This window comes from Propithecus coquereli, unplaced genomic scaffold, assembly GCF_000956105.1.
Source record: "Propithecus coquereli isolate 6110/MARCELLA unplaced genomic scaffold, Pcoq_1.0 Scaffold5, whole genome shotgun sequence".
Lineage (NCBI taxonomy): Eukaryota > Metazoa > Chordata > Mammalia > Primates > Indriidae > Propithecus > Propithecus coquereli.
The window spans coordinates 17,864,376-17,889,742 of NW_012150840.1; the positions used below are offsets into that span (position 1 = coordinate 17,864,376).

Genomic DNA, 25,367 nt, shown 5'->3' on the forward strand with positions numbered 1-25,367 from the left:
CCCCTTCCCCATCCCTTCATGTAAAGAACTCACCGGCTTTCAATTGCATCTTTTTTAATGCTCCCAAGAGACGAGGATCTTGAAGGGTGATTATCTTCATTATAAATTATTAACTCTCCCAGCAGCCAGATGGCTTTCCAATCCATGGCTGGGAACTCCAGGCTGGGGAGGCCTGATGGCTGGGAGCAGGGGGGATGAGAGAAGGGAGGAAGCCGAACAGTGAATGACCACAGCTTCTTGGGTTCCCGGCGGCCCCGGGGATGCTGGAGAGCAGCAACTTGCAAGGCCTGTGTTCTGTGGTCTGTGGGAAGAGTTTGTTGTTGTTGGTTTTTGCCCACTAGATAAGTCAGGGCTCCCTGGGGATGGGGTAGAAGTGGTAGGTGGAGAAGAGACTAATGCCATGAGTTGCATTTGGTGTGAACCTTGAAGGTTGTCAAGGTGTGGAATGAAGGCACGATTATTCCCTTACTTTGTATAGTCTTTGATGTCCACGTCCTGGAAGATGTGTTCATTGTTCTCCCCAATTTACAGGAGAAGAACACAAAATTAGATAGGTCATAGAGCTTTCCATATGGTTGCTTGGCCAATAGTGGCAAGTCAACCTGGTTATGACTCCCAGTCTAGTGGTTTTTCCCCCACGTCAGACTTCTCCCCCCAGTTGCTATGGGAGGGCCTTCAAGTTTCCATGCAAGTTCCCTTATTCTGAGAAACCTTCCCTGACCACACTAGCCCAGCATCATTTCTCATTCCTCTGAACTCTACTGCATTCCATGCATAGACCTATTTAGTATTGGGCGTACAAGCCCCAAAGGTGTCCTATCTCTTCCGGGTTATCCCCAGTGACTGGGAGTCCACTTCATCCAGAGGTAGTTGGCTTCTAAGGTAGAGACAGAAATAGTCTTTGCAGAACTTCTATTCACTAGACAAAATTTTATCCTGAAGGGCAGTGGAAAACCTGTGGGATCTTTCTTCCAATTTAAGTATGCTTCAGACTCCTGAAGGTACTGCTCATGCCACTGCCACGTTGCCTCTGCCAGCCCAAACGCCCTGGTGCCTCTGAAGGGTCTCATATACAGAGACTCAGGTGGGACTCTTCACATTGTCTGTAACATTGGAATGAAATTGAAAAGAAGCCCATCTATCCAGCTTACTCTCCCTAACCAGGCCAGATGAGACACCAGCATTGGCCACACAGCTAGCATGAAATAGAGAGTATCAAGGACAACAGTGAGCAACTAACATTTATTGGTATTTATCTGTATAAGCACTATTATAAGGGCTTTGATTGGTGCTATGTGTCTAACTACGATAACTCATATTATCATCTCCATTCTGCAGATGAGGCAGCTGAGGCACAGAGAGGATAAGTACCTTGTTCAAGGTCACACAGTCAACAAGTGGTAGGTTTGGGATTTGAACCTAGGAAGTCTGGCTCCAGAGCCCATGCCTTTAGCCACTACACTATGCTATCTCTGTGTGAGGGGCATATCCTAGCACCAGTGTTCTACTTTGGACCCTAGAGGCTGACAACTGCCACATCAAGCCCACACTCAGCCAAGTCTGCCTCTTACCCTGGTCCATCTCCTTATGGTATTTAGCCTCATGTGTTTCCTCTCTACTAGTATGTGCCGTGCAAGGTTTGAGCTACTTTTTATTTATCTTTATGTCTGGATCATGAGTGCTCCATAGTTAAAAAAAGTTAATGAAAAGATTCCCTTTCCATTCACTATCCTCTCTCAAGGAGTATGGCTCAGAACAAAAATTCAGTGACCAGCACCAGGCTGACACAGATGATTATCCCTTTTTTCTTATAGGTTATATTTCAGTTAATACAGTCTAAAATTGCATTCGGTTATCTGGCAGCCACACACACACACACACACACACGCACGCCATCATATCTATTTAATTTCTCAATTCTTGTTTAGTATATAGTTACAAATTTTACCTTCTATCCTGTGGGTTGTTTATACTAGAAGATCAAGCTGAATAATTTTCCATTTATCTCCATGTACTTTTGTCTTATTAGAAATAGGCTGTTGTTTAAGACTACCACGATCTCTTGGGATCGTGACAGTGTCATCTGCACACTCACTAACTCTCATCTCAGTGTCGGTTCATCCACAGATGCGACTGGTGGGCTCTCCTCATCTTCATATGGGCTCTCGATGGAAATGAGGAATGAGTAGGGCCTGGCCTCCCGCTAGGACCTACCTCCCTATGGGTTCACACCTTCTTTGAATGCTGTTTTTTAGCCTGTGACAAGTCTTCATGGTTCTGTCCATCTCGTGGTCCTCATCTCATGAGAAGATCAGTGGAAGTCCATATAGAACTCTTGTGTATCTCTGCTATAATAGATTAGTATTCCTGACAGAAAAGGAATTTAGGTTAGCCTGACATGACTACTTCTTAGTTCTTGTGGAAAACTTAGTTTTTAGCAAAACAAAAGTGTTATAGTTCAAGGTTAAAAAAAAGTCTCTTCCTTCCTCTCCCCATCTCCGTTCCCCTAACTTCAAATGCTCTTGTCTGTATGTCACTTGACAGACCGGAATTGAGTTCCTGAAGGGCGAGGGATGGTGAACCGTGGGTGGAGTACACTCGATGGCAGACTAGAAGCAGATCAGCAGATTTCAGGGGAAGAAGAGAGGATGGAAGGAGGTTGGTGTTCTTAGACACGACAAAATTATGGAAGAGAGAACTGGGGTATGGAGTGGGCGAGATGAGAGAAGGATGGTGAGATCTCTATTGCAAAACCTCGTGGATGTATGCCCCCATTTTTCTAGAAGAGAGGTTGGTTTTGACTTGGGGAACTGTGAGTAGGGGAATTCCAGCCTGCAAACAGAAACCAGTAATAATTTTCTTTAAAACTCTTCTTCAGATGACATAACAAAAATAATAGATTAACGTGTATAAGTGTCAGGAAGTATATTAAGTTGCTTTATTGAAATATAAAATACTTAAAGAAAGGTACATGCATCATAAGTGTGCAACTTAGCCAATGCATTTTCATAAGCTGAGCACACTGTGCAATGTCACCTAGATCAAAAACCAGAATTCCTTTATCCCTTTGCCATCTTCTAGTCACTGACCACTATTCTGACATTTAACAGCATAATTTCACCTCTTTTATGCTTCATGTAGATGAAACATACAGGACATGTTCTTCTGTGTCTTATTTCGCTCAGTGTTATTATTATGAGAGTCGCCCGTGCTTCTGTCTGAAGACCAGTCATTCTCAAAGCTGTATAATATTTTGCATGAGTAGACTACAATTTACTTACCCATTCTACTGCAGATGGATATTGGGTGATTTTCTAGGTTTTGGCTATTATGAATAGTGTTGCTATGAACATTCTCATGTGTGTCTTCAGTTGGACATTTGTAAGCATTTCCGTTGGTATATACCTAGGAGGAGAATTGTCACGGGGTAAGAATGTTCAGCTTTAGTAGATACTGCCAACATAATTTTCCAAAAGCATCAATAGTTGTACCAGTGTACATTTTAAAACTTAATAAAGTTGAAAACTACTCTATGAGATTGGTATTATCATTCCCATTTCTTTTTTGGATGAACAAAGGCTCAAGAGAGTTGCCCAAGGTTAAATAGCTGTAGTAATGAGAGTCTGGGTTTAAATCCAGCTCTGCCTAACTCCAAAGCCCATGTTCTTCATCACTACCCTGCTCTCCTACCCTTGAGAGAATTCATGCCTTTTCCTTCCTTACTGTCTGTAGTAGAGCCTTTGCTGTTGTATTCAGCTACAGAGCACTGAGTGTGTGAGGCTGCCCTAATGGTGTCAGGAGGGGTGTAGTTTAGTTGAGGGAGCAAATTTCTGAGGCTGTTGTATAAGAACACGCCTCCATCCATCTCCAAAATACACAGGGTGAGAAGATGCATGCCCATATCCTATGCCTTTGCCCAAGGCTTAGGGCAAAAGGGAGTGCAGAGCATTGATGGTTAAGGTAAGATGTGAGCCTCAGGTTACAGAGAGTTCTTCCAGGTATGGGTGGCTATATGAGATGGAATCTTCTGTTGATTTATTAATGACAAGGTTTTTGCTGGTCCAATATTAGGGGTGTACAAGTCTGGTTTCTGGTTACAACCCAACTCAATCTTACTTAAGAAAAAAGTTTTGGTTCATGTAATGAAAGTCCCAGGATTCACTGGGCTTCAGGCCTAGCTAGATCAAGGTGTTAAAATGACATCACTAGAAGTCTGTCTGTATCCATCTCTTAGCTCTGATTTCTTCTTTGTTGTCTTCATTCTTAGACAAGATCATCTCCAATAGTGGAGATGGATCATATTCCACTGGTAACAATGGTGTCTGTCACCAAGTTTGCACTTCACTCTAGTAGTTTGATGACATGGTGAGAAGAGAGAGGGTCCCTCACCCTATAATTCCAATAAAATTCCCAGCATTAACTCTAATTCGATTCAGTTTGGGTGACAGGCCTAGCCCCAAACTAATCGCTTTGGCCAGGAGATTGGAATTTCCTAATTGGCTAAACTGGATCATGTGATCTGGGATTGGGACGAACCCCACCTGAATGACACGGACTGAGACTGGCAGTGAAAATCATTTACCTGCAAAGTGGAGCAAGGGGCGCAGTGAATGAGGGGCAAAGCCAGCAGAGCCATTCCATTAGAGAGATGTGCTAGGCCTGGCGAGGGCAGGCAATGAGAAGGTTCTAGAGGGAAAACTGGCAAGTCCAGCCTGGGGACTGTGGCTTCATCATGATTTCCAACACCGAACCCAGTTCTAGACATGGTCCAACTTCCTCTTGGGTCTGTCTTAAGCTCAGCTAAAACCCCATGGCAGTTGGAAAAGGGAGCAAAGGAATGGGAAGGGTGGGCAGGACAAATGACAGTCAGACCTTCTGGGCCCCTTTGTGGCAAAGAGCCCACATGGCAGAGTTGTGTGAGCCCCCCACCCACCCCACGGCCGCCCAAACCGCCGGCTTGTGAGACATTTGCAGAGATGTTAGCCCCACATAAAAAGTGTGCCACTCGATAATTATGTAAATTAGCTGGCAATTAGATAATGTCACTCACTTTCCCTTTCTTGCTTGGTTCCCACACACCAGACAAGTGCTCTGAGCTTCTGCACCACCTCGGGCCCTCCATGCGGGCTTTGGGGCAAACGACTGGTGAGCAGGGCGGTGGCCTTTGCTCTCCTGGGGCTCAAGAGAGGCTGGTGGTTTGCCAGTGGGTAAGGAGGGCTCCCGGGCCCCCACTTTCCCATTTCTTGAACCCGGCATGCACCCCCACAGGGCTAAAGAAGCTGAAGGAAAATGCCGGTGGCAGTTGGCTAGAGGTTTGTGATATTTGATGTAAGGTCAATTTTAGCTTTGGGTCATTTTGGCAATTTCCCAGAGGCCACTGGAATATCCAAAACCAAGAAAGAAATGGAAGGGCTCTAGCAGAGAGTGTGTGTAGACCATAGGGTGTCAAGTCTAGGTGACCCCGATTCGGAGTGAGCTCTCCTGTGATCAGGTTCTGCCTCGCCTGTGGGACAGAAAGCGTGACTTTCGCCGATCAGCCTTTTTGATCCCCCACAATGCAGGGCAGGGACGTTGGTATCTGCAGTGCTGGTCTGGGCTGGAGGGGAAGGGCGAGGGTCAGGAGGGAGGGGCTTGGCCAGGCGGGAGAGAGTGGCCACCCCAAAGCCGGCTGGGCAGGCGCCATGCTCTTCTCTCAGCCGGGAATGTTCGGGGCAGCACGGTTTTTAATTCAGGGGTTTCCCCAGGCCACTAAGCGTGTGCTGCTTTGCCATGTGGGGTTGTCTGAGGTTGGCATCCAGAGAAGCGTGGGGACTCAGGATTGCTGTTGCTGTGTCAAGTGGGGTCGTGTGGAGGCCACTGCATGGCACAGAATCAAATGATCCACGGGAAAGCTCTTCAGCTTCTGCTCTTACCGTTCATTCTGTCGCAAGTGTTTCCTGAGCTCCCGCTCCAAGAAACGGCCCTGAGGCAGCCCTATGCTGAAGCAGTCGCCGCCTCCAGGGAGCCCCCCACCAAGCAGTCGGGTTGCAGAGCCTGGGCTCTTAATCGCTGTGCTTTACTGTCTCCAGCGCACGTGTCCCCTCTAGTTTGTGAAGCCCATGAGGATGAGATGGTCTGATTCTGCCTTGATCCAGTGGTGCCGGGAATGAATTGCAGCTCAACGAACAGTGGAATTGAAGGGTTTCCTCTCTGCCCTGAGATGCTGCCTTTTGGCTTGGTTGGTGTGCCGCGCCTCATGCAACGATCACATCCTTAGAAACTGTGTCACGTCGCATGACCCAGCTTCCTGTTTTCTACCTCTAGCTTCATGTCTTCCACTCACGCCACTCCAGCAGCACCTGCCTCCTGCTGTTCTTCAAATATACCAGCCTGCTCCAGCCTCGACACTTTTGCATTGACTATTACTTCTGGAACATTCTTGACCCAGATATTTACTCCCCCCTTTCAAGTCTTTTCTTAAATATCACCTTCTCAAAGACGCTGATTTGTGGTGTTTGCCTTTTGTTGTGGTGTGATACTCCTAGCCTAGTTGATTTCATGCTACCAACATGGCATCGACCAGCTCAAAAGTTTCAGAAATTTTAGCAGTTGGTTCTCATGAGCCCATGTGAGTTGGCACCAGGAAGTCCTGTGTCCATGTTCCAGCTGAGCAGCCCTTGAACCACTGGGGGTACCCCTGCCACACTTCAGGGAACACTGCGTGGTTAAAAGCTTCTATAGAACAAAGGCTTTCCTTATGATGGATTTAATCAGCCTCTTGTTGATTGGATTTGTCTGTTCACTGGGAATAGGTGTTTGTTCCTGGTTAAGGAACGGCATCTTCCTCTTCAAAGCAAGGATAATAACTAGCTTTGCAGATGTGGTCATCATAAAAATAGTGGATAGTAACATTCTGATGGAGACCATGGTGAATTATCAAATATGCCGAATAAGCAGCAACTTGCACAGCTCTTAGAAATTACACTCACTGCTCCCTCTGAACAGAGAGCTCAGGTGGGTGGGTCAGAGTCTGCCCTCAGAAACCAGGCCAGATGCTGTTGCATTTCTGACCATTTCTAACCATTAAAAAATACATGTAACATACCCTGGGTCTTTGGAGTTTCTTAACTACTCAGTTGTCATATATTCTGCAGTTTTCATACTTTTTTTGGTTAGTATTTGTTTTTTTAATATATCGCCCTCATTCCGCAGACATACATACAATCACACAGATGCAGGCACACACTAACAGCCCCTCTTTCCATTCCTTACCATTCCAGAAATCAGAAAGGAAGAAACCTAGTACTTATTGGTCACCTGCTATGTATACAGCCTCATACTAGGATCTTCCCATACCCGATCTCATTTAATCCTCTCCTTAATCTTGGAAAGAGGCTATGATTTTCTCTGCTTTACAAATGAGGAAATAGAAGCTCAAATAGGTTGAGAAATTTTCTCAGCGTTCTCTATACAGGAATTAGAAATTTTCTCAAAGTTCCCCATACAGGAACTAGGGTTCAAACTCAGCCTTTTTTTTGAATACCTCGAAGCACATATTTTTTTCTATAAAAACTTTTCCCCAGTATTAGTAAGAGAGTGGGTTGTCTTGTTCATTACTCACCTTCTAATTTATTTGCACTGATTTTTATAAATTTCTTTCAAAAATTTAAGGGTAGGAATCTGTCTTAGGCCTTCTACAAATGGGTTGTCAAATTGAAAAAGAAAAATCTGAAAAAAAAATTAATGTCATTTTCATGTCTTTTAATAGGTAAATAAGTAAAAATTGTGTGTGGGTATTTGTGTAAAATGTTAGTACTTGCCTTAAAATTACATTTTGGCTGTGTAACCAGGTGATATAAATGTTATAAAAATGTGCTGATTTTACACTATTTTTGCATATGGAAAAATGGAATGCATCATTAGGAGTGGGGCTCAAGGTCCTGCAATGGTTCTGGAAGAACCCGGGCCCTTCCTCTTGTCTGAAGCGCTAAGCGCTGTCGGAATCACTAGAGTAGCTTGGCTTGAAGTCAGCACTCCATCAATACTTGTGAAATAGGATGCAATATTTTCCTGATCTGTGGCCCTAATCTTCCTGTTCTCTCCTTCCTCCCTCCCCTTCTTCCCATAGGTCTGTTCTCCGGAGTCCTAAGAGGCGAGTTATGGGCGGCACTGCCTCTGGCCACACCATGAGACCTGAGTCTGCTTCCGCTCTGTCCTGGGCCCTGCTTTGTACGAGCACTGGGCGCCTGGCTGGCCCCCTCCCCGCGACCCGCGGCTGCTAGGAGGTAGAACTTCAGGACTGGTCCTTGGCTTTCTACCTTTCACCTGCTCACCTCGCTGCACACGCACACCTCCTCCTGTGCAGCGCCCCCAATCCCAGCCCCTTCCCTGGCCTCCCTGGCTGGGAGTGCTCGGGGGTCCCTCGGGAGGAGCGTGACGCTGAAGGCTTCCTCCCACCCTCACGCGCCTTCTCCTCCTCGAATCAAGGCCTCCGGATCCACATGGATAGCTGAGATCTTTTCTTGGAGAAAGACACTTTTCTCTTCGCTCAAGCCCCTCACTTTCCCACCTGATTTTCCCCCTCTTCCGCTGGCCTTGTCTTTTTCCTCTGCCTCTTTGTTAGATTTCTTGCTTGTGTGCCCAGCTGGCGCTCTTTCACTTTTCTCCTGCCCCCTCCTCGGTATTTGTGTGTGTGCCTCCTCCCTCCTGTGTGCTCTCTCTCCCCTGTCTCTGTCTTTTCTTGCTCTTGCCCTTCCACTGCCGAGGGAGATCCTCCCCGAGGGCTGTTCCCTGGCCTGTCTGCTCCTCCGGGCTCTGTCCCAGTAGCCATGATGAGCTTCACCCTCCCCTCGATTTTCTTCACCCTGAAGGTGAGCATTGTGCTGGGGTCCCTGCTGGGCCTCTGCCTGGGCCTTGAGTTCATGGGTCTCCCCAACCAGTGGGCCCGCTACCTCCGCTGGGACGCCAGCACGCGCAGCGACCTGAGCTTCCAGTTCAAGACCAACGTCTCCACGGGGCTGCTCCTCTACCTGGATGATGGCGGTGTCTGTGATTTCCTCTGCCTCTCCCTGGTGGATGGCCGTGTTCAGCTCCGCTTCAGCATGGACTGCGCCGAGACCGCCGTGTTGTCCAACAAACAGGTGAACGACAGCAGCTGGCACTTCCTCATGGTGAGCCGTGACCGCCTGCGCACAGTGCTGATGCTTGATGGCGAGGGCCAGTCTGGGGAGCTGCAGGCCCAGCGGCCCCACATGGATGTGGTCAGTGACTTGTTTCTCGGTGGAGTTCCCGCTGACATACGACCTTCTGCCCTGACCCTTGATGGAGTACAGGCCATGCCCGGCTTCACAGGATTAATCCTGGATCTCAAGTATGGCAACTCGGAGCCTCGGCTTCTGGGGAGCCAGGGTGTCCGGTTGGATGCCGAGGGACCCTGCAGTGAGCGTCCCTGTGAAAATGGTGGGATCTGCTTTCTCCTGGATGGCCACCCCACCTGTGACTGTTCTACCACTGGCTATGGTGGCAAGCTCTGCTCGGAAGGTAAGGCCCTCTCCCCATCCCTCTCTTGCTAGAGACCCGCCTACTGGATGGGGTGAGGGCCAAGATTCCTGATAGGAACCAGCTCCATAGTGAGAGTATCTTTAGCCACATGCTAGATAATTGGGCCCCTTTCCCTGAGGAGGTGGTGGAAATCCTTTGCTTGCTCTCAATGGAAAATCTGTCAGATCTCAGCAGGAAAAGAATTCTGACTACTGAACCATGGGCTCTGTACTCAACTCAAAGGGTCATATGGGGTCAACTGAAGAGTCTGTGCCCCAGCTTGGTCCCTTCCACTGCAGCACAGTTTAGAGGGGTCAGCAGAGGGCAGATGGAAATTGGCAAAGTGGCTTTCTTTGTCCCTCTTGACCCCTTGAGACATAGACCCTTAGGGGTGGATGGGGAACTCTCCATCACTTCCTCCTTAAATTGCCAGCACAAGGAACACCTGTGCCAAGAAGAATAACGGTGGGAGGATTGCAGGGCACACACTTGGCCCTGCTGTAAACCCAGTCCTTTCACTGTGCCCCTCCCCCTCAACCCTCTGGGAGACTTCTGGAGGGTGGAGGAGGCTTCTGGGCAAGGACCTTCTTGCCTCTTTGTTCTAGCAATGGGGACTTTCCACAAGGGTCCTCTTTAGAAGTGGTTCCCTCTCCTGTCCTCTTCATATACTGAGAACATTGAGAAGAGGCATGCAGATTGCTTGGAGCCTTGTTCAGCCAAGCCTCCAAGGCAGCTGACAGTGCTCAGTGGAGACTGGAGAGCCTATCAAGTTCAAAGACGACTTCCCAGAGGTAAGGAGGGACTCATGCACAAAGGCTTAGGCTGCTCTTCCTTGTTTACCAAATTCTGACTGCTCAAGATTAGATCTGAGAGAAGTGGCCCAGGCTGTAATCTGACAAATACTTAGAATCCAGACTCCTGGCCTCCTGGACTCACTAAAGGCTCAGATTTGAGTAGGAGGAACTGTTGAAGTGAGAAAGTGTGAGAACTGACCATACGGGCACACACATGTTGGGAGGTTAGGATGACACGAGGCAAGGAAGTTAGATTTCTTCCTGTCCTTTTTGGGTAAAGCCCTAGATTCTTCTAGAGAAGTTTGGTGTTACCCCCCTATACTGGTCTCTTCATGGAGGTGGTGGTGTGGTATAGGGTAGAACAGTGGTTCTTAACCTTGGTCGCACAGTAGGATTACCAGGGGAGATTTAAAAACTGCCAGGCCACACCCCTGGCTAGTTAAATCAGAATCTCTGGGGGTGGGGTCCAAGCATCTGTATGTTTTTAAAGCTCCCCACATAATTCCAATGTGTGATCAAGGTCAAGAGCATCCGGTACAGGGTCAAGGGCGATCAGATGGGTGGGGCCAGATGAGTGTCTTCCCACTGATTCCCAGGATCTCTTCATTCAGGTAAGGCCCCACTGCAGGTGTTCCTTAAACATTTTTCAGAACAGCCCAATCCCTAAATCAGGTGTGGTTGATGTGAACTTTAGCTACCAGTAGCTATTTAAATTTTTTTTTTTTTAAATCAAAACAAAATTTATTTCCCAGGTGGGACCTGCTGGAGACTAAGCCACGTTGGAGGTCTTGCTGGAGGCCTGGTTGTGGGTCGTGTTTGCGCTATTGCGGGAGTGTTGCCTGGATCTCCACTTCTTCCCTCCCCTGGATGGGGCACCATATCCACCTCCCTTCCTGGGGGTGGGCTGTCAGAGAGGGAGATGCCAGACATATATATTGTCCTTTTATGGCTTCTGTTTTCCTCCACTGAACCCACTGGAAAAAGGGGTGGGGAAGTGGGGCAGAGGCAACCCCAATTTAGAAGAACACTTTGGGAATGTGGTTATTGAAGTGCTTCTCACAAGCAGGTGCCTTCTGGAGCTGACTGCTGTTCCAAAGCTTCTTGGCTTTGGAGAAAGTTCTGCCTGAAGACGCTGACATGATCATTTGTTTTCTCATTCGCCCAAAGGATCTGTTCTGTTCTCAGAACTTGCATTGAAAGCTGGCATTCTTCCTTTCTAGGGACCAGGGTGTTTGCAAGTGTGTTGTTAACTCGCTGATTATCCCTGATTGCATTTTTTGTGTTTAAAAAGAACTCATTTCCTTGGGGCAGGTTTGGATCAGCACTTTTCTGCAGGAAAAAAATCTCTGTACTGTATATGTATACAGTTTGTCTTTTCTCTTCTCTCTCTCTCTCTCTCTCTCTCTCTTTTTGTGGGGGGGGTGTGTGTCCCAGTCTCCAGTGGAATTTCTTCAGAGCAGATTGTATGCAGTTGAATTTTTAATAGCTAAATGCAATATATATATATATTTTAATATTTTTTTCCTATAAGGTTCAGATCATCTTCTGGCTATGGATTGATACCTCTATCTATAAAAGGCAAACACACAGCATAACTGTTTATTCTCCTGATACACAGAGTAAACAAACTCTGTTGTAACAGTAACACTTGGCTGGCTTGGAACAGAGCAGGGCAGAGGTTGAGGTGAGGGTGGATGTTGGGAGAGGTAACAGAATTTGCTGTTGATAAATTACCTGTTGATCCCGGTAATTGTCATCATGTCTAGTCAATCACAAAAAACGCACCACAGACTGTTAGAAAATATCCGTTGCCTCCACACATAGTTAATTTTTAGAGAGTAAGTGGGAAAAACTCACCTGTCAAATGTTAAGGGGAAAGAAATCACAGCAGCTGCTAAGTGTCAAGCAGATCTGCACAAAAGACAAATATCTGAAGCAAATCCCTGCCCATTTTCCTGAAGATAATGTGGCGAAGTGGGCGGTGAGAATGCGCCCATTCCCCCTGCTCCCCTTGCATTGCGTATGTCACGCAACTGAAACCAGGGACTTATTCCCAGCAGTCGGTCCTGCGCACTAAGAACCTGATTGTCCCAATTTGCAGGAGAGGCCCTGCCATTTGATGTGTGAGGGCTTGCACCCGGCAAGGAAGGTTCATTTTATACTTTGTGCTTTAGCCATTCCAAGAGCAGGGAGCACTGTGAGGACTCCTGCAGCTTCAGATAGATGTGGCTGGGCTTGTCGGAGGCACCTGTGGTCCATTAGCTCCTAGCCCTCCTGTGGTGCTGCTGTTTGCTCAGCCTGTCTGGCTCTCCACACCTTGATGGCTCCAAAATGTCTTCCTGCTTCACCCCAGGGAGAATGTGTAGATGAGCCCATCTCTCTTATATGCTTTTCGATATTTTGATTCCCTGTTGGGTATCTTCCTAGGTAAGACCCAAAAGACACAGGAGATAGTTGCTGTGGGAAAGTTGGCCCTAGAAGTAAGAGGTAATGGACACAGTTATGTTCTCCTTCATTTGGTGAAGAACTAGCAGCTCAGGCTGCAGACTGAATTACATACAGGCTACTTGGGAAAACTTCATTACGAGATTCCCAACCTGATTAATAGTCACAGTGAACAGTAGAGCGCATTATGGACAGAGAACAGGTCCCAGATTTTTACTTCTAGGTATTATGTTTGGTGGTCAACCAGTCTTGTTAATGTTGATATTTAATTTTGTCTTTTTAGTAATGGTCTTGGAGGACTGAAGTGCAGATAACTCAAAATAATGTTAAAATGATGCATATCTGGTTTGGAATAGAGCCGAGCAATGGCCTAGCATTTTTACCTGGCTTTTGTTTGGCTCAGCCTGTCCTGTTACGGGCAGGCTTGAAGCTCAGTGGCTAATGAAGAGGTATCCTCAGCTCCCTCTAGGGAACAGTCCCCTCATGGGTTATTGAGAATTTGACATTACCTTGAAATGAGTTAAAACTTGATTGTTTATTTTAAAAACGTTCTTGGTCATGAATGTACATGCATTGAATTTCTCAACAACCTTACGGTTGTGAAGAATTGTCTCACTGCCAAGGTGTATAAATTTCAGTACCAGTTTCCCCGAAGAGTTCAATTAGCATGAAGTCACCCTGTGGCAGTTAGGGTGGAGCCAGGGAATGATGGAGAAGGTTTCACAGATTGATCTCTCTTCCCCAACTACCTGTGTGACATGCCATTCATGTGATCCCATTTTTAGGTTGACTCAGTAAAAAGGCATGAAGTCCTAGTCCACTGGCAAAGGAAAAGTTGGTTCTTTGTCTGCTATCTTTTCCTGCTGACTTGGGTAGGTGCCCAGACCGGAAGCTCCTTGTCTTGAGCTTAGCTGTTGCGTTTTCAAGTGCTGGGATCCCATAGTGAATGTAGTGGTGGGTGTTGGTGGTAGGAACCAGATCCTTAATATAGACACATTGTTGTGTGGTCCCCGGGAGTGACCATCCCCTCTCGCTCCTGCTGTCTGAAGCTGAGATCCTACTTAGGTAGGTTTGATTGATGGCTCCACACCACTGTGTGGCTGTCGTATGGCTTCCTGAGAGTAAATTTCAATTACTTTTCTTTTTGTTGAGAATTCTGTAGCCTTGCCCCATCTTGCAAAGCCAGAACTAGGATGGAATGGCACATACTAAGAGGGGGCTGCTTACCCCTGCGCATCTACTGAGGTCCAAAGACATCAGATGCTGTAGTTAAGGGACCAGTGATTGCCCGGGTTGGGTCCTCCTGTTTGGGGCACTTGTGTAAAAACACATTCATCTGCCCCTCCTCCCACCAGTGCTCATGCTGCTTGCGTTGCAACATGGCATTGTTCCTAATCTGTGTCAACTCTGAATGGCCTTGGGAAGGGGCAGGGAGTGCAGGGAACTGGTGAGTAATCAGAGAGGAAAGAATAATCTTTTTCCAAATCCTCCCTGGTGTGGAGAAGGTAGCCCAGTAGCAAGACCCTAAAATGTACACAAAGGAGGAAATGCTGCTTCTGAGAGTTGATTCCCCACCTACCATTCAGGCTTTCGATGGGTTCAGCCCCGACTCTCTAGCAGCCCAGCCAGTCAGCAGGGGCTGTCGCTAAACGGAGGCTGAATAGGGGTCTGATTGCTCCTTTTTCCTCCTCTCCTCCTGATTACCAAGTGAGATTTCCTGGGTATACTGTATGCTAAATGGCAGAGCAGCCGCCTGCCACTCGCTACAATTATCCCTCTTTTAACTGCTGAGGCAAGAGCAATTTTTTTTAAATCTCCCCCCTCCCATAATATCTCTGCCTTCTTTAAAGACATAAGACCCTTCTTGCATGTCCCCCCTTCAGTGGGGTGAGAGCAGCCTTCTCCCTTTGCAGAAACTGCATACCAGCTGCAGGCTGCAAAGAGGGTGGGCAATGGGTAACGCTTTGGTCCAGATTCTGCAAGGTTGAGGGTCAGGCAGGCATTTTGCCAGGAGTCTTGGAGTGGCATGTGAACTTGCATTTGCATTTGGTAATGAGATACCACAGGCCCAACGCTGGGGGCTAATTATTTTCCAGACCCCTATCTCCCTTTGCAGGCTGTTCCAGAAAGATGGTTTCCAGTTCCTGGGACAGCTGCCCATCAGCTGGGTCCTCTCTCTCCTTCACAGGGCAGAAGAGGTGGGGTGTGGGTTGCAAGCTGTGCTTGGGGGATGGGACCAATGTACCCCTCCTCCCATGGCCCTACAATCACTGGCTCTGCAGTGTAGGTCCATAGCAGTGACACTCCAGAGGTGGAACTGCAGTGAGGGAGGCTTTGGGGGCAGGGCTCTGAAGTTTGGGTGCCCTTCCTTAGACAAAATAATAATATTATTAGCATTGCTATTATTGAATACCACTCTGGGCCTGACATTCTAGATGCTTTTTATATTCATTGGCTCCTCTAATTCTGACAAGACTCCTATGAGGTTGATATCATTCACCAGCTCCATTTTACAGATGAGGAAACTGAGGTGCAGAGGAATTTGGAACCCTAGCACAGTTTAGCATAATGGTTAAGAGTATGTCTGTTGGAGTGAAAATGATCTGGGTATAAATTTGGATTTGTCCATTTACACATTGTATGTCTTTGGAGACAGTTTTTGAAGCTTCAGTATTTTCATGAATAATAATGGAATATAATAATAACAATAGCTAATAATGATAGAACACTTACTCCATGCCCACCCTGTTTTAACTGCATTAGCTCTTGTAACCCTCACAACCACTCTTGACATACTATGATTATTCTTGTTTTGTAGATAAGGAAACTGAGGGACAAGAGGTTAAATAACTCATGCAAAATCACACGGGTAATAAGAGGCAAAGCTGGGATTTGTGTGTAGGCAGCCTGGCTTCAGAGCCCACTCTTTTGACTACTGTGCTATCTTGCCTCTCAGCAAATAGGGATAATAAGAAGTCATACAGTATGGAGTTGTTGAGAACATTAAATGAGATAAAGCATATAACGTTATTTGCATAGTCTCCAGGAAAGAGCAAGTTCTGACTCTGGGCTATTGGCCCGTGTAAGAACACGCCGCACATCAGTTTGGTTTCATGGAAGATTTGATGCTTCCCTTTCGGCTACACCTACCTCCCGCATTTTTCTTTATCCCAGTTTGAAAGGTGGCAGAAATAAAAGAAGGGAATTTCAGAAGTGTATAGAATCCAATTTCATTGCCACTTTCTTCTGCCCAAAAGTGTGTGGCTGCTGACAATGGTTGTGAAGGTTGGATGGTATTCAGAGCCCTCTGCCTGCAAACATGTGGTTTTCTGGCCCTCCCAGCATCCCAGTGAGGCAGGTGGGGCAGCCTTACCACCCCACTGAATAAGTAAGGAGACCCAGACCTTGAACTTGTTGTGGGTAGGGGATATGAGGGCAATCTTGGATGCTGCTTTCTTGGCAGATATCTCTGGGACCTGAGAGCCCAGACCCCCAACACAGCATTTTACCTCTGCTCACAAGCTCCCTCACTGAGCACAAATGGCCTTGTCTCCATCAGGAAGTGGAGCACTGCCTCCCTGGATGGGATGATAAGCAAAATGTCAAGCTCCTGGTGCAGGAGATTATCAGCTTGGCCTGTCCCGGGGGCCTTGTTTCTCCCAGCCAGAGAGAGAGGGACTAGGAAAGAGAATGAAATGAATGAGCAAGAGTACAGAATGCAATTCCCAGCCTCAAGACCCTGGTTTTCAGTGAAGTGACTGGGATTGGACCCAGTTGGAGCACAGCTAAGCCCACACCGGAGCACCGCTGGGCAGGAGCACCGCTGGGCAGGACCAGGACAGCCTCTTCAGACTTACCTTTGGTTTCCCAGGTACCAGGAAGCGCCTAGCACCTCACTCCGGGTTGGTGGTAAAAGACGGAGTTCCTGGACTCCCTTGTCAGATTCCTTCTACATCTCCTGCTGCCTTCTGCTTCTCTACACATAGAACAAAACCAAACTCCCTGTCTCTGTCTTTCTTCTTTTCTTTTCCTTTGTGTGTGTGGGAGGGGAGATGATTACAGAGGTGGATATACCGTGCAACTAAACCTTTCCTGTATCCTCAGTTGCATAAGCCCCTTCCTAGGCCCCATACCTAATTTTGCATTTACAATTTGGTTTGTTTTTTCTTAAGGAACTCCCCTCCCCACCACCAAATATCATAAGCTTCGGGCCCCACCTCTGTGGATCTACCTCTGTGAAGAGACTTGTTGCTGTCCGGTGACAGCAATGTTGCTCCGGGTGTATGTGTGATTTTCCTGCAACCAATGACCCTTCATCACAGACACATTTTCCACGTCACACTTCACAGGGTGGAAGAGTCATGGCCAGGGAGTGTCAGAGGGGGCAGGGCATATAGGAATATCATTTGAGAAGGTGTGGTGGGAGAAGGAGACATCTAGGATACCCTATGAGTAAAGGGAGGGAATGTTTGGCAATATTTGCTGTAGATTTAGAGGAACAAGCTGGCATTTAAACAGAGGGATAACTCCAGTCATCCTCCTGAGAATTCCCCAGCTGAAGTTGGGATGTTTGGTTTGCTGTGGCTCATTGGGAGGCTGTGTTGCAGGTGTCAGACTGAGGCTGGCAGAGGAGAAGGACAAAGCGTGGCTCTGCAGGCCTGTCTCCCGTGATCTATTTGGGAGCTGACATTGCCAGTGGGTTGTCATTATTGCTGTTGTTCTCCAGAAATTGATGTCTTTGGGTGACCTATTTAAAAGCAATGCGGGGCCCCCTGTAAATGTGTCATTGTCTATATCTGCTCTCAAACCTCAACTGCTATCCACAGTGTTCCTAAATAATATGTTTTCCAAAGTTGTTTTTTTGTTCCCAACCCTGGAACCAGTACCAGTAGCTTTTAAAAACAAATTGACTTCATATTTGTCTGGTGAAACTATCCAGTTCCACTCTGTGACAAAACTTACTTTGTATCTAGTCCTAGAAATTGTGAATGCTTTCAGTTCCTTTGGGGGAAACCACTGCACTATACAAAGGTATGCAAGGGCCTGTGGAAGCTGGAAATGGAAGACAGGCAGGGACATGAACTGCAGGCAATGTGAAGCTCCCTGGTTCAAGTTTTCTAGCTGTGAAATGCATTTAGGATACTTTTGGTTTTACTGAGATTCTTATTTAAGTACAGTGTCTTTGTAGCTAAGAAAATTACTCTGGGGAGCTTTTCCCTCAAGTTTCTCGATGAGATGCTATTCATCTGATCCTCTCCTGACACTTCTGCATTTGATCTGCCAGTTTGGTTCTCCTGAAGTTGTTCTGTTTGCCAGTGTGAAGTCCTTAGAAGACAGAGTCTCAATGTGCCATGGTTGTTGGCAACTTGAGGGCTGGAGTCTCCACTCCAGCAGGCAGTACATTTGAGGCAATCTGTAACCTCTCTTCCAGGTGTGATTGGAAATGTGTTGCCTGCAGCCCCTGGGGAATAGAAAAAGATGCAGTGAGAGTGCATATTGCCTATTTATTTAATAAGTTGCTCTTAAGTAAAAAAATGAGTACCCCACTTGTGAGGAGGGACAAGCTGGAAAGCAAAGCTGAAATAATTTGTGATCCAAATAGTGGGGAAAGGGCTAGGCTGGGAGGTTACCAGATACAGTTTCTTTCCTCCTCCTTGTTCTCTGGGGCTTCTTTCCTCTCCAGAAGGGACCCTGTCTCTTGCATGGTTAGCTTTGAAGGGTTAAGGGCATGGGAGGAGGAGGCTTGGAGCGTGCTGAGCCTCTGACCCCTGGGATCCCTAAAAGACTAATCCTCCCATGGCATATTTGCTCGATCTAGGTCAGGAAAAGCAAGGCGGGAGTTTAGGCAGAGGTGATATGCAATTGCATGATGTACTATGAGCCCCTGCTTAGCTTTAAGGAGACAAACTGAAATTTGGGGGGGTTGTAGGAGGAATCTGAGGGATGAAGAGCAGGTCCTGTGTTGCTCATAGGGGATGCTAAGACATTGTTATTGCCTGCTAGCCATGGCCTCACCCTGTGTGATACACTAGAAATCAAGATACATTGCAGAGAGTCATGGGAAAATAAGTTTGAAGGGGACTTTGGAAGTCATTGGGTCTAACTACTCATTTCTCATCCTCTTCTGCACTGTTTAAGATGACCTTCCCACCTTGCCCCCCAACCCAAAAAAAAAACTCCTTATCAACTGCAGTGATGGGAGCTCGATGCTTTTCAAGGCAGCCTAATGTACCTCTAATCCATGCTGGGTATCAGGGAACTCTTTCCTACATCAGCCCCAGCCACTTTCTCATTGTCCTCATTCTATTTAAAGCCATCTGACCTTTGCAATGGGCCATGTGCATGCATGTGGGGGACAGGTGGGTGGGTCCTTATACTTCTCAATGATGCTTTGTGGGAATTAACCCTTGTGTCAAGCTAAAATTCATAAGGGATTCTCTAATATGACACTAGCAGTACACACACCACTAAGTTATTTAGCATTAACTGCTTGTGATTAATCTTAAACAATGTGGGAGGGATTGGTGTGGGAAGAGATTTGATGGAAGCAGGTGATTCATGCTGCAGTCATTTTGTTCCTGGGGAGCTTGCATTGTGAGAGATTCATGGTTAGCCCCATCTCTGGCTCTATTGTCTGGGCCTTATTTCAAACCCCTAAGATGTCCCATCTTCCTCCATACCCAGCTAGGTTTTTAGCATCTCTGAATTTCCAGGGAGAGCCCTGGAAATCTAAATTGCTCTGCAATAAAATGGGAAGTTCTAGAATGCAATGGAGTAGAGGAAAAGGGAATTGGATAGGATTCACTTGACAAGCCTATCCTGGTAGCCATGGTCAGACATGCCAACAGAAATGAAGATTTTGCTAAAAAGCCTAGCAGAATGGTTTAATAAAAAAGGTCATGAGATGAAGCGGTATTGAGTAGCTGCTCCTGGCCACTGGCCTTGGAAACATATGCCCTTATCTGGAAATACTTCCAACTCTGCCAGGTTGCCCTGGGCATCTCATGTTTTTGGCACCATCAGGCAGAAATCTCCCAGGGAGAGGGCTTAGGCAGGGCTAGAAGATGTTGCTCCCATATTGGTACAGACTGGAAACCTGCCAAAGAAATTCCCTCCTGCACCCTAAAGGGGATGAGGCTAGCCTTGGCTCTCAGCCACCTCTCCATTGACAGTCATTTTACTGATACAGCCACAAAGAAAAGGGAACTCGTCTCATAATTCTGTGATTTAAAATAGTTCACTTTTAAGAGCAAAGCCTACAGACATCATTCGGAGTCCACGCATTGAAATGTAACCAGAGTCACACCAGTTTCTCATCTGTGTTCTCATTGTCTAGCCAGGCTTCATGGACCACATGTGTGTGCTGGGACATGGGCATGGTAATTGCCACATGTACAGAGGATGGTCGGGTTTTAGTTGCTGCAGAAACTTTGCTGTTTGCTCATCCCGATATTGCGTTTTCAGTCTTGTTAATGCAGATTGGGGCTATTTTTTTCTCGTGTAGAATATATAACCAGTGGCTACGTTTTAATGTGCCTCTTGACTACCTTTGGCTTTCCCATCCTTAATGCAAGTTGTGATTGCTCAGCTGGGTTTCCTGATTCCTGTTGCAGGTGTGTACGTGAGGAGCTCCTCTCTTTGGGAATTGTAAGACATGAAACCAAGGTTGGGGTGCTCTGTTTCCCACTGTTAATGCACATACAGGCTTGTGTGCTAAATGTCACGTCTCTGACAAAAAGCAGGTGTTCAATAAATGTGTGTTGCCTTCATAAAGCACACTGTATGTGTATTTGTGTTTTACATATGTACATATATGTCTGTGTTCACATATGTGTGTGCATGTCCTCACTAATGTGTGGTAGATGGATGCAGGTTCCCAGGAATGTGAACGCAATAATGTCTTATTGAATAAATTAATCAAGGAAGTCAGGTAGAACTTGGACCACACTGGCCACCATTGGAAAAGTCTTCGCTCTTTTAAGGAGGGGAGTGGTGTGTTTTCTGTGGGGTGGTTTTTGTTGAATCTGCATCAAGCACATACACATTCCACTTGGTTTGATCTAGTTGAGGACGAACTGGAAAGACTGTTTGTTTGTTTACAAACCGATGATTTCCTGTAACAATTATAGGTAGCAGCCAGCCTGGGACCGTGTCAGTGCTGGTGGAATGGCTGTTTGAGGCAGGCGCGTTGTTGTCACTGATGATGGAGAGGCCCCATTAGCTCTTGTGGATTCCCTGGAGAAGACAAGCTCACTGGGAAAAGGATAATTGTCCTCAGATATCGGAAGCGCTGTCATGTAGAGGAGAGAGTGGATACCAGGTGGGAGAGTTGAAGGAATCAGAGCTACAGAGGAAAACTTCTCTAATGGTTAGAACTGCTGGACCACAGAATGCACAGCTTCGCCAAGCTCTGTCCCCGGAAGGGGTGCCGCAGGTGCGGCCGTGACGCTGTGCGGAGTGTGTGCCAGCATGTGCATGCCTTCAAACCAAGGACTCCACGGTTCGGGGAAGGGGGGTCTTGGTAGCCAGGCCCACCGTCCTGTTTGATCATATACACCCCCTGTCTTTTAGGGACATGGGGAAGGTTATTCTCTAGATCGGTGGCCTTCAGAATGGGGTGCAGGCAAGACCATTCTTTGGGGATATAGGAAAGAAATAATAAAACACATTGTTAACTTATATGTAAGTTACTTATAAATAAATATACATTGATTGGGAGACTACAGTAAAATTCTTTTTTCTAATGGGGAATTTTTCAGAAAGAGTTGGAGGTGACCGATCAATACTCAAATCCACCTTTATCTCTCTCTAACTGGTTATCGTCACTCCTGGCTTCCTGTAACCGTCCCTCTCCCCCAGGGCTTGCAGCCTACAGGTGGAGGGATGCCCAGAGCACTCTAGCTGCCAGTGGATGTGTGCTGGGCTCCACTAGTCTGTTTTCAGCCCTGTGTGGTGGTCTTGGCTGGCCTGCCAGGTGGCTCTGGAGGGCTCCATGGGAAGGTGCTCTAAACACACCCCCTCCTTCGATGGCCTCACTCTGTTCAGGATTACTAACACTACCCCAGAGCTGTGTTCAGTGTAAAAATTGCAGCATGGAAATTCACTGGGGCAACTTTTGTGTACGAGTATAGTCTTTGAAGTATCTTCAAGCTTTTGCGAAGTGGTCCTTGACATACTATCATCTATTTGTTGGAATAGGCCATCTGATTATTGGAATGAGCTTATCTATCTGACATTCACTGTGTGAACGTCTATAACATACCAGCTTGATCCCTGCCCTTGAGCAGCTTACGGTCTAGTTGGGAAGCCTGTCGGTCAAAGAGGTCAACATACATCAGGGTTGCTGTAATACCAGGTGGAATATTTGTAGAGTAGCTTAAAAGGGAGTGTTTTACCTGACTTGGGGTATGTGTGTGTGTACATTCATGCACTTGGAGTGAGAATCAGAGGAAACTTCACAGAGGAAATTCATGGGCAGGACCTGGAAGCTTTAATTGGGAGACTGGGAGGAAATGGCACCCCAGGCAGCTCTAGGAGACAGGAGGATGCTCTTCCTAGTAGTTTGCAGTAGTTAATGGGGCTGGACTGAAGGATTGAGGCCGATGGGGGAGTAATGAGTGGAGAAGTTAGGCAGGGAGGGTCTTAAAGGCTTTGTAAGAATTTTGGACATTGCTTTTTTCCACAATTGGAAGCCACCAACATTTTTTCAGTTGAGTAGAGACAGAGTCAGATTTGAATTTTAGGAAGGTGACCCTAGTGGCAGTTTGTAGGATGGTTGCCATCGGGAGGCTTAAGCAGGGAGGCTGTTATGTGGTTTTGGTGAGAGAAGAGTCTGTACTGGGGGAGTAGGGATGAAAGAGGGCCAATTATAGAGATGCGAAGGAGAGAAACTTAATAATTGGATAGGCACTGATGTTTCGTTTTGGACTTAGACTACCTGGCTCTGCCATATATGTGCTATACAAATATGGGCAAAGGGCTTCACTTTTCTGTGTTCCGATTTCACCATCTGTGAAACAGGGATGGTAATAGTGTGCCCCATTTAGGATTATTATGAGGCTTAAAGGAGATAGTGCACATAGAGTGCTTAGAGCAATGCTTGGCACATAGTAAGTACTCAGAGAATATTACCATTACCGCTATTGACAAGAGAAAGGTGGAGCTTTGATTACATGCCCTTCTGGTTGTAGGTCTATAGGACAGGAAAGCCAGTGGGAGGGGCAGGTTTGGGTGAAAAAGGAGTAATGATAAATTCGGTTTGGCCATATCCTGTCTTTTCAGAGTCTAGAGGACCCTTGTGGCAGGTGGGTACAATAGTTGCCACTAGAATAGGGCTGGGCACAATCTCAGGGCTGTTGTTACAGGGGTCGGGACATGGATAAGGCTGTCCAGGGAAGGAGTATGCTTGAGAGGAAAAGAAGCCTAAACTCAGAAGCTTTGAGAGCCTTAATATTTAAGGTCATGGAGGAAAGGGAATCCATTAGATAGACTACAGTAAATGATCAGAAATGTAGAAGGAAACTAGGAGTAAAGGAAAGTTCTTTAAAATTCTTCACTGGTGAATAAATTAAAAAGTATCACTTCTTAACCTGGTTGAAGTTGGGGCATGCATTTTAATGTAATAAAATGGCATAAAGGATTGCATCATTTAGTTTCAAAAATTATTTACATTGGCTTTTCTTCTACTTTCAATTTAGTGAGGCCTGTTCATTTGAGAACATTTCTACCAATAGAAACTTAAGTCTCATATATAGGTGATGAACCTGAGGGTTTTGAGTGTTTTGCATATGGTGGAGTTTCTGGCTCTTAAAACATCAGGATCCCATGAGAGGCAAGGACTCAAAGATCTGAAAGAAACAAACCCAGAGAAATGAAGAGACTGACCCAGGATCAGCAAATTGGTGTTCTGATTTGATCCTTGTGCTTCTTTGAGACCATGTGAGTCAAACACAAAGTGCTTTAGCTAAGTTTTTCCTGGGGTCAAGCACTGAATTCTCTGGGGTACCAGGACTGAAGCTCAGCTCAAAGCCCCACACCGTCTCCTGGGACTGGGGGGAGACATTCCTCTAACTGTGGTCCCTGCGGGCTGAAAGACCAAGATGCCCCACGCCAGAGATGCTGGAAGCCCTGCTCAGCTAGCAATATGTAAGTGCTGGTAATTAATTCACCTGTGGTTTCCGTATCTCTGCCCAGGGGTGGGGTGCTTGGAGAGAAAGCAAAATACTTTAAGAAAATTGAGGCTCTGCTCTGGTTGCCTGCTCGCTGCCCTCCTCCTGCCTCCGACTCTCCAGGGCTGGGGGCAGGGGCTGAGTCTGTGCTCCGAATGCTTGCTCGGCATCAGTTTTCCAGGAATTTCAGGACACAGGAATTTTCGCCCAGCTGTGTTGTGTGTTGCTGTTCAGCAATCTGAAGTTGCTTATCTAGCGTAAGTCAGAGTGGGGAGCCTGGGGAGGAGGGGGAACGCCTTCGTTTTTCTAAGCAGAAGAAATTGAGGTGTTAGGGGCCCAGCTGGCGTGCAACAAGAACCAAGAAATGAAGCCTCATGGACATGCATGCTCATGTGATTTTCTTACCGAAACCTGTGGTGTTATCAGAAAGGCAGCTCTTTCCACCCCCCCAACAACAATGAACACATATTGCGGGCCCACTGTGTGCCAGAAGCACTGGGTAAGAGTGATGAACCGGACAGGCACATCATGCTGCTTAATTAACCAAGCAATTATAAAGTGATGAATGCTTTGAAAGGAGGTGTGTAGCATTAACAGTGGTCTCTATGGGTTTAGGGGCCCCTCTTCACGCCTGGCAGAGCAAGGGCTCTGAAATTCACAGGTGTGACTGAGACACTCCAAAGAGCCACAGGAGGTCCGGGGCTTTTTCCGGACTCACAATTCCAGGCTGGTTCTCCTGCTGGCTGAAGGTCATCAGTGAGGCCTGTAGACTTAGTACTTAGGCTGAGTTTAGCGCCCAGCTCTGATCATACTCCTGAGTAGTCCTCAATAATGCATTTTAATTTCACAGAAATCTTATGACTTATTACCTGTTTATTTTGATGGAATAAATTTAATAGTGATGATTAATTAATTTTCATGAAGTGTTTATTATATGCCAAAGACTGGCCTAAGTACATTCACATGTGACTTCCTTTCAATCTCCCAATCACCCTTACTAGGGAGGTTGTTGTTTTCTTGGTATTATAGATGAGAAAATGGGGGTTAAAGAGAGAAAGCAATCTATCTTCCCAAGTCAAGAGCCTGGGAGGTTGATGTGGAGTTTGAGCTCTTGCCTCTCTCTGCTACCCTCTTTTCAATCTGGCATTGGACAGAGGCTCCTGTGGCCATCAGTGACCCAACCCTGTTCTGGCTGGCTCAACTGGGGAGTCTCTCACATGCAAGGACACTGCCCGTCTTCTTCTGACCTTCTCCCCCTCCTGCACATAACGGATTTTGCTCAGCTCTGACCCAGATTCAGACGTGTTCTGCAGAGAGAAACATACAAGCTTCCCTGGACCCCCACTTTTTACCCTAGTGCTTATTTCATCCCACGGGCCATAATTGAAATGAATCTCGGAGCGTGGACTGCTTGGGCTGCAATCCCATGCTCTCACCATCT

General features: G+C 46.7%; 1 protein-coding gene across 1 annotated transcript; it reads left to right on the forward strand.

The window, feature by feature from the left end:
- The first annotated feature begins 8,810 nt into the window (after positions 1-8,810).
- On the forward strand, positions 8,811-13,061 carry LOC105819761 (neurexin-3-like). Its single transcript, XM_012656061.1, has 3 exons — positions 8,811-9,519; positions 12,741-12,800; positions 13,042-13,061. The coding sequence occupies exons 1-3, from the start codon at positions 8,811-8,813 to the stop codon at positions 13,059-13,061; spliced, it is 789 nt and encodes a 262-aa protein (XP_012511515.1).
- Positions 13,062-25,367: the final 12,306 nt, after the last annotated feature.